The following is a 13,454-nucleotide window of genomic DNA, read 5'->3' as shown; positions in this document are numbered from 1 at the left end:
TGTCGTGAAGCTGACACCTGCGTTATTCAAACAGGCTCAAATATAAAGACTGTGAGATGAGTCAGGTTTTGACAGGCTTATTTTTCATCAAGTTGAACAATGATTAAACTCTAGCAAGTGGCTGAATGTAATGACTAGAATGCAGAATACATCTCTCAGCTGTCACAAACAGTGACAGTAGACAAACGGTTCGATTGGGGAAGATTCTGCTGAAGCATGGGAGATGACACGTTGGCCTCCATTCTGTGAGTCAAAAATAAAACATTTCACACGCTATAAAGCATGATCTGAGAATGAACTGCTGGGAGATCAGTGATGCTCGTCACATCCCCAAAACTTGTCCATAAAGTATAGGATCGCAGTGGGTATAGAGTGACCAAGCTTGTTAGTCCAGTGCCTGCATGTGGGCGCATGCCTTGTTGATATGATGTGTTGTGTTGTGCGTGCATGTGTATGTGGCTGAAGAGGATCAGAACTTCATGTTTTTATTCCCTGACATTGCATCTTAATCCACAGCAGAACAGATGTGATTTGCACACCTGCAGGGTACACCTGCAGGGCACAGGGGAGCATCATCACCAAGTTATGCAGTCGTTCTCTGCACTGTGACCCAGGTGGCTGATAATGGTTTTAGGGGGGACTCTTACTAAAACTGAGAAGCAATGCAATCTCTAGTTAAATATCCTAACTGATGATGACGATGGAATGGTTTTGGAAAGAGTGGGAAGGTATTTAAATTGCTCACAATCATCTAGGGGCTGCCTCTATGAGCTTTGCACCTGCCTTAAATGACCACTTTAAAGCTGTGCTTTCAACTGATACACAGCTTCAGGTACTCTGCTGTTATCATTATGTGAGAAGCCTCGTCATTACAGCTTTAGTATTCTTCATTGTTTACCCCAGATTAATGTTCCATAAACTGGCATGTGCATTTCACAATGACCATAATAGTGGTATTTGACCACAGTGCAAATCACATCATACAGTTTTAATAATGCATGGATGCAGGTGGGGAAGAAGCAACCTGCTTTTTTAGCTGTCAAAAAACGGACTTAAGGTTTTTATCTGACAGCTGTTGCTGTGCACTTACATAATAGAGCAAAACAACATATTCTGGTTCATGTCTCTTCTGAAAAAACACAAATGGAAGCATAAAAACAAAACAAAAATGCAAAAAATCCTTTAACTACATTTCTAACTTCATCTGACAAGTGCACAAAAGCACAGCTGTTGACTGAACTCCTAAACTGCAAAGCACATTTCATCTCTTTTTATATTTTCAACAAAAATGGAATCAGGCAAGTTTCATATGAATAAAACAGAAGGCTGCGGCAGCACAACAAGCAACAAAGTAAAGAGATGCTGAGACTAAGTTTGGAGATTAGTAGGCAGCATACACCTGAACATATATAATTCATGTGATTGTTTGCGGCTGCGCTGACTGCTCATCTGATTGCTGCACTGCTGAGGCCTTGTGCCGATATTTGCATGGAGAGAAAAACATTAGAAAATATTCTAACCCACTTCTGACTGCTGTTCCTTAGCAACAACATTGTAGGGAGTTTAAAGCACTATGGTGTATGTGTGCGCATGTGTGTCCAGCAGTGTTGTACTTACTTATTTTGCATCATGTTCATTATGACCCAGTCCGAAGGGTAGACGTTTTTCCCAATAAGATCTTTAAACATGATGAATGTTTCCATTAGGAAATCCTGCAAGAGAAATTTTCAAAATGAAAAATTGTTATTCTTCCCACCACCAAAATAAGAGCAATCTGAAATGAACTGTTACGAGTTTGTGGCTTTCAGGCAAAAACAGTTTTTAGATTAGTTTGTATGGTCAGGGTGACTCATATATTTCCATTTTTTGCAGATGGAACTTGAGACCAATATGTTCACATGTGATAGAACCATGGCATTACAACTGTCCTCTCGCAAGAAAAGGATTCATGTAATGTTTAGATAACGTAAACAGGACATATAATTGTGCATTATTAAAGCATCAGGACAACTTGATAACTAGGCTCTGTTATATTACAAATGGACTATTAGATCTAGCTTCTCTGCAGCAACATTGCTTCAAAATGTCCCAACTTATCTTTATACCTCTTGGCTACAAAGTAATCAACTCTTTTTCTGATGTTAAAGTTCTGGTATCTATTTTTTTTCTTTGACTTATTCTTCTATGTACTATAAATTGACTAAATGACTTCATTTAAATGTAACTATACCACATAGAAACAAAAAAAGTAGCGTCATGTCATTGACATAAATATCTGCGCATACTGTGACAAAAGTATATTTTACATCTTTTCTCAACGCAGTTTTTCTTTAACCCTTTTAGTTTTTTTGTTGCTTGAATCATTCCATCTAGGAATTTAAGATAATGATACTGTCACACACACAATAGTGTGCTCTTAATCTCAGAAGCAGCTTTACACTTAAAAGCTTATATGCATGCAAATCTATTTCTGGCTGTAGATGTTCACTCCTGGATGAATCCCCAGGCTTTGTGGTGTCTTGTTTAGAGAAACACTGCTAAACAACAAAGTCCTCTGGGCTGCAGCCAGTTCTGAAATGTGGATATGGCCCACGCCAGCAACAGGGACAATAAATCTGTGGAAAGATCCAACTTCCTCACAGTGATTGTTTATCCTGCTATGGGAACCAGACAGGCAGCCTCATACAAAACCTGTGTACAATCATAAAGGTCACAGAGTTCCAGTCATGTTTTTCTTTTTTCACAATCACCTTAAAAATATCATTAATGCCTCAACAGAAATATGTAGGTAAATAAATACGGCTTTTCAGACTGTACAGAATGTTAGTATGTACAAGCACAATCAAACAACAAATAAGTCGTAAATGTGTAAATTCTCCTCGGGGCATTCATTCATGTAATACCAATTAAAAACAATATTTTCTGTAAGTAAATGAAAACGTTCTGCCTACTTGGACTTTGTAAAGCATTACCAGTAATATACATCAGATTTGTGTCCTTCCTATAAAGCTCAAAACTCATTTGTTGGGGTAAAAGCAAAAAGAGGGATTTTCCCACTTGTAAGAGTAGAGTAATGCAATACTAATCTGGCAGCAGATCCTAAAGAAATACCGCTTAGAGGGAGGAATTATTCAGAGCTGAAATCCATAACATCAATGAGATTTATCCCTCCTCCACAACTTGTTGGCTGCAACCAGTGATCTGCTTCCCTTAGGAGTTACTATCATCAAGAGCACGCTGCACATGTAGCAGCCTGGGAGCATTAACTAACAGAAATTCAGTTTCATACTTTATTGTAAAGGAAAAAACAATTCCTAGGAGATCTAATCAAACTTTTGATTTCTAGAAAAGACAGCGCTGAATGGCATTGAACTATGAGTCTACGTTGTAAGTATTACACAACAACGTAGCCTGAAGTATCTCATCTAGTGGTCGCTGCCACACTGATAAGGTATACTCACCACCACATCACTTCTTATCTTGCCAAAGGTGCTGATCAGATGAGCATAATGATAGTCGTCCATCTGCCTCAGCGTGGCAGTCATGCTGGCTACGAAGCTCCCCTGGAAAAGAGAAAGAAGTACATTCAATACACAATCAAGTTCAAATTGAAGGCTGAGGATAGAATGACTCTGTGCCTGTGATTTTGATGGATACTGACTAGCTAAGTTGATTGGATCGGAGTACTGAAGCAGGCCTGGCCTCCCAAGTTTGGAAAGGTAGGCGCCATCAGTCAGTGACTGATCTCATTAACCTACTGCCCTCCACACCCCAGCTCATTGTCTCCACTGATTATAATGCCTGTGAGGTCCCTAAAGTGCTGTCTTTACTTCGCAGTGCGCTATCCTGGCTCTGGTTAGCACGCTGTACATGTGCTGCGGAGAGCAGATAACTGAAGGCAAATGTGTGGTGGCTGGGTGGAAGGAGGTTGTTGCCGCTAGTCAAGACTCATGCCAATGATGTGTCTGGACACAGGTAAAGACGGACTGGAGAAAAAGACTGGGAGAGGGACTGCACATGTATACTGATAGCCATCATGGAAAGGACTGAACGATATTTTGGAGGGACCCTTCTTGATAATTAGTGTGACTGCATGTGGATTTTACCTTTGACAGTTGACAGTTAAGGTTATGTGAGAAAATAACAGAAAAACAACATGAAAAAAAAATCATGATCACCAGCTATCAAACGACTGATAAAATAACCAAAGTCAAGTAGAAAGACATAGATGACAAAGAGATGATGTTGTAAGTGTATTCATTAGGCTATTATTTATCGAACAAAAGATGTGGTGCTAATTAAAAATAAATCTCAACAAAAAGGAGGAGAATTTATATACATACTTTTGAAGAGTGAGAGCGTACACTACAACTGGAATACTTTCATTGCTGCTACCACACAGTCATACCTCAACTTGCTAATAAAAGAAAATGCACCAAAGATAAGAGAAAATAATTAAAACTGCTTTGTCACAGAATGCATGAAAGCACATCCAGATTAATAAATCTAAAGGTCTGATAAGTGTTAAGATGTACAAGCAGTACAGGTGACTCTATCTCCGAGTCAAGACTACTCAACTAAGAATCATATCGCTGGAGTGAGACTGATGCTTTCCATGATCCACAGCATTCATCACCAACAAAAAGCAAAGAAAAATTGGTCAAAGTGGGAAAAAAAACAAGGCCAAAATGAATATTTCCAATGTGATACCCATTTAGGAGTTTCTAGTTCAATCTTAACTCAAAGACAGATGCATGAGATGGCTTTAACATTTTCAAAATTGCATGCTTTATTTTCATTAATGTAATCTTAATAACGGAATGAATGAACAAAATTTACATATACAATATTTTTAATTGCAGTGAGATTTTGAAGCTGCTGCAGGGTTTCCACCAGTTTATTGCAAGCCCGGCAGCCTGCCAGGCTTCAGCTGACCCCCCACCGGGCCTAATCATCAGGAATTCTTAAAATATTTTTTTATTTTAAGATGTTTTCTTAACTAAAACCCCTCCCCCTTCATGTTACTTAATCCGCACAGGGCATTCTGTATCACTGGAGAACCTCTCCTTGAGATGTAATTAGATCTGACCCACCAAACACAGCAGAGCAGAAATGATGCTAAACTCTCAAACTGACTCTTACTACACCTGACCCCTCTCTCTGACTGCTTTCTGTTCATGTTTTTTCGAGCATTGTTTGCTTTCTGTATAGTGCTCTCTTATAGCATTAGACACATTATCATTATCATATGTGTGGTGAATACACTTATCATAGCAACACCAACTGTAACTTAATCATGCAAAGAACAAAACAATCAGGAACATCTATTATTCATGTTTCCTTCACTTTTTCTTTCTTATGGTACGCAGAGCTGATGACTGCTTCACTTCCCTCTTTGTAATGCTCCACAGAAACCAGTGTGACTCATGTTATATTAATATGGAAACATTTTTCTAGAGCACAGAGGACAAGACTCTTTCATCTGTGAGGGCATGTAAGCCTCAGTTACCCTCAGTTCTTAAGAATTAAGGAGGAAGTTCGCATTTAGACAAATTCTGATTAGGAAGTACCAAAGAGACCAAAGTGTGTAAAGTACATAAAGAGACAGTTCTGTCATACTTCTGTATCTTGTTATTCTACTAAATAGAGAACAAAGGGTGCAGATACGTTCTCACATACTTTTATAACTTTCTCATAAATGTGATGTCAGGGACATTGGTCTTCCTGGCCTGGGCAAAAGTATTTCAAGACTCGTTTGATTATGTTGAGCTCATCCCTCTTCATTTTAAATCCTAAAAAACAATGTATAGACTGTGATAGAAATAGCCATAGAAAAATAATCTCTCTTGATCATCACTTATGACCTACTAGAAGTGTGTGGCAGTGTCTGTATCTGCATAGTCTCTGTCTTCTGCCTGTATTTTCTTTATTTTACTGTGTTTGGGACATTTCTGGGCGTCAACCTTTGGGCAGTGGGTGTGTATCCCCCAGCCAATAAGAGCATGCAGGGTGTGAGGGCGTGACTCTACAAAAACATAGCGATATAACACTGCACTGCATTGTAGTGCTTCTGGTGTTGTTTAGCCGGGGAGGAGGGGTCAAATTTGAAAGTTGTGTTTACAAACAGCAACCAACAAATCCTACTCATTCTACCTTTAAAAGGAGCAAGGGCTTCAAAGCAGACAGCAGTCTTTAGAAGTCATTGGTGCCTGTTGCTGAAACTCCACTCACAACACACGCTAGAGAGGCTGGATCAGCTGGAGGGAATCCTACGTTCATTCATTTGTTCTCTCGCTTCTCTTCAGCTGTGAATGAATCCTCCAGATAAAAATCGTTCAGAGTAAACTTTACAAGCTGTAAGCCTCGGTGTGGGACTTGCCATAAGGCTCCATTGCGACATACAGTAGCCTAAGCCCCATAAGCTTCCGCCCAACGTTCAATCGAGACTGCCAACAGCACAGGCACACACTGTTACTATTGATTTTATTCCTGTAATGTGTTGCTCATGACTGATTCTTAAGTTTCCAAACAAATGTAATTGGTGCTTGAGGTGCCGAGATCAGCTGGAAAATCCCAATGACAAATTAAATACAGGTAAGGGATCTAGTTACCATAATCCCAGCTTGATGTGGTTTAAAGTGGAAGATACAGACAAAGAATCTCTCTCCGAAAAAAGATTCAGACCATTCACTGTGCAACAATTAAGATCTAAATGTGGAACAGGAACACATGGCACACCAGCTGTTGAGGCAAAATGTGAGAAATGTAGATGTGGGGCATGACGGCAAACGGAAAAGTTCAGGTGTGCTGCTATGAGGTCTGCGGCTCTAACTTGATGGGTGCAAAGCAGCAGCAGTGTGATAGTCTTTGCTGTCATATAGCTGACTCAACAGGTCTATCAGAGCAAACCAGAAGAACTCAAAGGCCAACCTGTCCTCTCATGGCTCATCTCTTCACTTTTATCACCAGGAAGAACCTGGCACTGTTACCATGACAACGTTTTTTATTTATTTATTTATTTTTATGGACAGGGAGAGACAGAGTGAAAGGAAATCAAATAAAGCAGGCTAAGAAACAGAGGGTTAGGGGGGAAAGAAGAAGTCTCTCCCTCCCTCTCTCCCTAGTCACAAGCGGGCCTTTTTATTTTTATTTTGGTGTGGGTGACACAGGTATGTGACACAATGAAGAGCGGTATTTGATTAGGAAGAACCAGAATATACTCCTTAAACTGCATTCCTAGCAAAAAAAAAAACTTCAAGACTTTTACTGCTTTTAGAGATCATTTTAACTTTGTGTTTCACGCATGTTGTGACCTGGCAGTATTCCGAATTGAAGGCTGAATTTACTTGATTTAAAACACTGACATAAAAGGAGCTCCTTCATCAGTGATGAAAATTGTGCTTTCAGACAGAGAATGTGACACCATACGCCTGTCAAACACTAAAGTGAGAAATCAACAAGACTGAAAGTCTAGAATCATGCTAACAGCTCTGTGAGGCTCAATTTTCAAAAAAAAAAGAAGAAGAAAAAGAGTGAAGAAATATTGCATTGTTACCTAAAAATGCCATACTTAAAAAGCCTTAAAACTTTTTTGCAAAGCATGTACACTACCTTTTGCTAAAATCATATGCCACTTTGCTTTTGAGATGGCAAAGATGTAAATAACATTCAGGAAACACTACATTTGGTAGTCATCATGAAAAATATTGATGATTAATAAGTGTCCTAAATTGCAATTTTTGTAAGCACAGCAGTGTATCCCGTCTCATGAAGGGAACACTGGTTGAATAAATGATGGAGTGATTTCAAATGTAAAGGTCATTAGTCAATCTAGAAACAAGAATTATTAAATTGATACCTAAGATTTCATTAGAGATGAAAGAGCAAAAGAAGGATAAGACAAAATGTTCAAGATGCTGACAGTCATTTAATGGCCACCAATTGAGCTGTCATCAATCTAAAGCATTTATCTACTGAAACAATTTCTCAAGCTAAACAACAATAAACCAAAACCCACAATTGATATCTATCGCAGTGTCCAGAGGCTGCACATTTCGGAAGTCCTGCCTCCATATCCATCTTGTGCTTGAGGGCAAATGAGGCAGAATCTTAGCAGAAATGAAAAAGCAGTGATTAGAGGGAAGGGGCAGATCCATCATATGCTGCACTCTAACACACATATCTCTGATAATTCATCTCACTTTAGCTCCTGACAGCAGAGAAGCAAAAATTGATGTTTGCTCGAGTAGTGAACGGTTTGCCCCATAAACAGAGCATTGTTTTAAGCCTTTAATTAAGCCAGTGGGGAAATGGTGCTCGTGTCTCTAGGGAGACATAGACTGAGCTTCAGCCTATCTCTGGAAGGGAGAAAACTGACAGGGGAGTAGAGAGAAAGATGAGGAAGAGGGGGTTATGAGAGGGGTTATGACTAAAAAGGACCAAAATCACTCCCTCTCCCTGTCTTTTTTCCTCTATTAGCTTGAGGCCTGACGCAGATATGAATTTGGTGGTTCATTACAACGGAAGTTACACAAACCCACAGAAAACCTCACATGGACACGTTGCCGTTTAATCTGAGAGGGATGAAGACACTCCTATTCAAACACAAGTGATCTGCACTGGTAAGTCATGAAGGCTTTGGTTGTGAAGAAAACTAAGCTCACGAGAAACTGAGGATCACTAAGTATAGGATGGTGGGTTAAACTGGAAGAGGCAACTAACAATAATATTACAATTTGTATGGTCTTCGATTTGCCTCAAATGAAAAGGTGAAATGAGATCAACAGTCCCTGTCCCAGGGGAAAGAAAGGAAGGCCAAAACATACACAAATATATAAAATGCATAAAGTAGCTGCAGGTCAACAACCTTTAAAATGTATAAGGGTGTGTCTTTGTTTTTTGTTTTATTCTTAGATAACAATCACTTTTAAGTCCTCCTCCACTCAAAAATGTGTTTTTCTTATCGTTACTTCAGCTGGGTGTTTGAGCTTCACTGTGCAGAATGATTTATGTGCTGAGTAAGAAACTGGAGGGCTGTTTTTACATTAATCTGCTGAGATGACAAAGTTTCTCTGTGCACATTGAATAATTGAGTTTAAGGGGTGGGCTTAAGGGCATGATTTGTGACATCACAACTAGTTTGGAGGCTAATCGTCGTCCAGTGTGCAATTTACACAATTGTGATATGTAAGTATGCAACATACGTAAGTGTGAAGTGTGGACTTAACAGTGAAAAAGGGAAGCTTTTAATGTGGTAACTTTTTTCTGAGGAAAAACACATTAGACACTTATCATAATTCATTGTTTTCATATATCTTGTAACATAGCTGGAGGGGACCTTTAAGTAATAATTTCCAAACCAAACCAAACTCAGAAAACTACGGAGCCCGTGAAGGATCACGGTAAAAAAAAAGAAATTAAATTGTTTCCACAATATAGCTATAACGTGCGCACGAAATACTAATTCGTGGCCACGAGATACTAATTTGTGCGCAAGTTATAGCTTACTTATTTCGTGGCCACGAAATAGGTATAACGTGTGCACGAAATACTAATTAATAATATTAATATTAATATCATTCCTGGGTGCTCGGTGTACTCTCAATGCCTCCCGTATTTCTGGTGACAGCTGCACATTGTAGAGCTCTGAAATGTTAAACTTGATGCAGCTGACATTATGCTCAAGCTCTGACACTGTCCTATGAAATCACTTTAGTCTTTGGCAAATCAAAGTGGAATGATTTTTATTGATCAGATATTATCTGTGGTAATAAAGGATTGCGCAATTTTCTAATCAGGGTTCTATAGCTGTAATATAGCAGTGTAAACCGGACTTCAGCAAATCAGGACCAAGCATAAAGATCATCAAAGTGATAACATAATGGTTTAAAGGAATTATAGCACATTTCATCAGACTGATCAATAATATAGTGATCTTTTAATGTTCTGTGATTTTATTGAAGGACAAATGTCCAGAGAACACTACAGACACATTCAGTAGTTCAGTCAGAGCAACAACAACCTGCAAATCAATACAAACTACATTCTGATCACTGATAGGCTATAGGTTCCCTTGGCAACGTGATACATACAGTGAGCGCTACTGTAACTGTACGGCTGCGTTAAACGCTGCAGTTCATATAACCTATGTATTCCCTCAGCTGAGAGTCTGACACACATGATGCTAATTTCAAAGGAGATGATCAGGGAAAAAGGCTTTTTAAGATCATTTCAAGCTGAAATGACTCAAACTGAATTTAGTCCGGACGTAGGCTATTGCAGGTTCTAGAGAAGGTGCGCTCGATTTGTTTACCCAGCTGTCCAGGAATGATATTAATATTATTATTTAGTATTTTGTGCGCACGTTATACCTATTACGTGGCCACAAATTAGTATTTCGTGCCCACGTTATAGCTATATTGTGGCCACAATTAAATTAAACGTGCACACGAGTTAATAAAACGTTAGCACGAGTTAATTAAATGTGCTCACGTTTTATTAACTCGTGTGAAAGAGTTAATAAAACGTGCGCTCGATTTCTTCAACATTAAAAATATATTGCATGATCCTTTACGGGCTCCGTAGAAAACATACAAGATTACATACAATTAAATTTGATAAAGTGAACGGTGTTCTACAGTTACGCGTTAAACATGGCAAATTTCTCCTTATATGTACAAAATCAGAACCCTCATTTTCAATCATTTTTAAAATACTTTTTTTTTATGTACACAATATAATGTCTAGAATAATCAATAAATGAAGGTATTTCTAGTATTTACTAAAAGTTAAAATAGTTTTAGGGTGTCCTATAGAAGCAAAAATAAATTGATGCAGTTGCTCTAAAGTCACTGTACAGTGTATTGTGTTTTATTGATTATAATCTATACTATAGGGGTAAATCTATCTGTGCACCTCTTTTTTCTCTTCACACAACCAACAAACACACACAAACAGCACGGGCAAAGAACTAAGAGACTGGACAGGCAGCATCGCTTTTCACACTGGGCTGTCAAAGGGAGGTAGAGCTGACACATTCAAGGTATTTGGCCACTGCTGCAGGATTCAACAATGAGCTTACTTGGCTCCAACATCAGGCCAACAAAGTGGCAGGCAGGTGGGTCAGCCTACGGAAATGAGTAGGGGACCTGTCGGTGGCCAGCTGAAACCATTCACACTTCATTTTCTCCGTCAGCGGCATTTGGTGTAATGCATTGTGACATCCAGATAAACACTTTAGAATACATAAGGATAAATAATAAGCACGAAAAACCTGAGCAGCCAGGCATGAAAGTGACCCGTTATGCCATTCAATCAGACAGGCTTGAGGAAGCAGTTTCACACTCTAATACATCAAAGCATTATACTTCCTTGAACAGACACGTTAATTCATACAAGAAACTTTATTGAGCCAATGCCACTTTCTTTCACATTTAACGCCAAGCATACATCATTTGCTCAGGAGGAAATAGCCTAAATGTTACTGACCACTGCCCAGTCAATGTGACAAATTGCATGGATGGACTGGAGCATGAGGGTGAATGTGTAGGTCAATAATGTGTTGTCATGTCTTGAAGCCATAACAAACTGTCCAGATTGCCCAAACTATTTGCTATTAAAGGTCAAAACCAGCTTTAAATATTGGGGTTGGGGACAGTCCACACTTTGAATTAGCCCATGGCAGTCACTGGGCCTTAAGTAGAGCCAGAAAATATGACCATTTTTGACATTCCTAGAAGGAGTGAGAAGTGCAAAACCAAAATAGGCAAAAAGTGTGAAATAGGCAAAAGAAACAGCAACGTAATCCAATGTGATATTTGTGTTGACTTAAACATGTAATAAGATAAAATTTCAACATCATTTCCCCTATCATGTAGCTTGCATAACAAGCATTTTCAAAGCATATATGCTGAACTTTACATGAATACCTTGTTTCATTCTAACTGCTTCAAGCAAGCTTTGTACATACATTTGATGAAAAGACCAAAAGGCCGCAGCAGATGGGGACAAACTCTCGCTGACGTATCTGCTAGGCACAATTTCTGCTTTGCTTCTCTTGCTGGGCCAGTGCTGCTGCACAACAGACACATCATATCAGCCTGTCAGTTGACACACACACACACACACACACACACACACACACACACACACACACACACACACACACACACACACACACACACACACACACACACACACACACACACACACACACACACACACACACACACACACACACACACACACACACACACACACACACACACACACACACACACACACCTCAAGCATGCACCCACAAAGCTTTCCCTCTCTCTTTCACGATTGCTGAGAGATCTAAGCTACAATAAATTGACAGCTCTCTCCTCCATCAAGTATTTCAGTTCCATACAGATATGACACTCAACACTCTAATGTACTCTATGTGGATGAATGCACTCAGGATCTCAGAGGGGCAGATTTGATATGAAGTTCAGTGGGAACAGTGAGGCTACTAAAATGAAAGTTGGAAATAGCAGTTTAAGAACAGATATCCTCGCAACAAAACAAGAACACAACATCAGAATAGGAAGTGCAGGCATCTCTCTATTCCACTAGCAAATGCTAACGCATATTACAGCAATTAAAAGGTATAACAGTGTGACAGCCATAAGAGCTTATAAGAGTGCGGAACAGGGCTCTAAATTACCTTTTTTCCTCAATGTCTGGCAACTGTCCCAAATTCTACTTTCAATTGTTCCAGACTAAACAACCATTGTCCGATTTTTAAGTTGTTGTTTTTTCCATCCTAAATTTGCTCCTCATCATGGACCAGATGCAAGAAACACTCGTACACACAGATTGTTTTTTAAATCATGCATATGAGAAGGATTTGCTGCATTCACCAATTTTCTCATATTTAGGATGTTTACGAAGGTTTACGACTGTTTCATGGTGATACAAGTGTTTGGTGAATCTGACGTGGAACACTCGTAAAGGTCCACCTAAAAAAAAAAGTACAACAAATTTAAGAAAATTAGGTAATGTTCTTGTATCTGGCCCATTGTCAAGTACAATAGGTTGTACAAAATTACATTCATTTTAATAGTGCAATTATCATATAACCACTTTCGTCCACAACACATACATGACAGGTAAGAGAACATATATACTGACAATGACCAATATGGTGGAGTTCAATTGGCATGTGAGCAACTTTTTTGGCACAGACATTATGGCAAAGCAACCATGAATAACACTGCATATAGACATTTTTACAGTGTTCAATTTTCATGACCATTTATACACTGAGTTAAATGCTCGGCTGCCCTCAGGTCCAGTGCTGCTATCTTAATGGATGCAACTTCTCTGAGCTAAATATAGTACAAAGATGCAACGAAACATAACACTGCACAAGTTTATTGAAGTTACTACAAATGTAAATATATACACACATAGCGTAAATGATTAACATA

The 13,454-nt window shown here is 39.0% G+C and overlaps 1 protein-coding gene across 1 annotated transcript in view; it reads right to left on the bottom strand.

The window, feature by feature from the left end:
* dock1 (dedicator of cytokinesis 1) overlaps positions 1-13,454 on the bottom strand; it is a 184,527-nt gene that overhangs the window by 58,854 nt on the left and 112,219 nt on the right. Inside the window, exons 28-29 of the mRNA XM_062442681.1 lie at positions 3,462-3,563; positions 1,618-1,712 (exon numbers count right to left, since the gene is read on the bottom strand). Coding sequence (XP_062298665.1) covers positions 1,618-1,712; positions 3,462-3,563 — 197 coding nt within the window. The remainder of the gene's footprint in view (positions 1-1,617; positions 1,713-3,461; positions 3,564-13,454) is intronic.

The sequence above is a fragment of the Scomber scombrus genome, chromosome 21 (genome assembly GCF_963691925.1).
Source record: "Scomber scombrus chromosome 21, fScoSco1.1, whole genome shotgun sequence".
In the NCBI taxonomy this organism is placed as follows: domain Eukaryota; kingdom Metazoa; phylum Chordata; class Actinopteri; order Scombriformes; family Scombridae; genus Scomber; species Scomber scombrus.
This window is presented reverse-complemented; position numbering and strand designations above follow the sequence as displayed.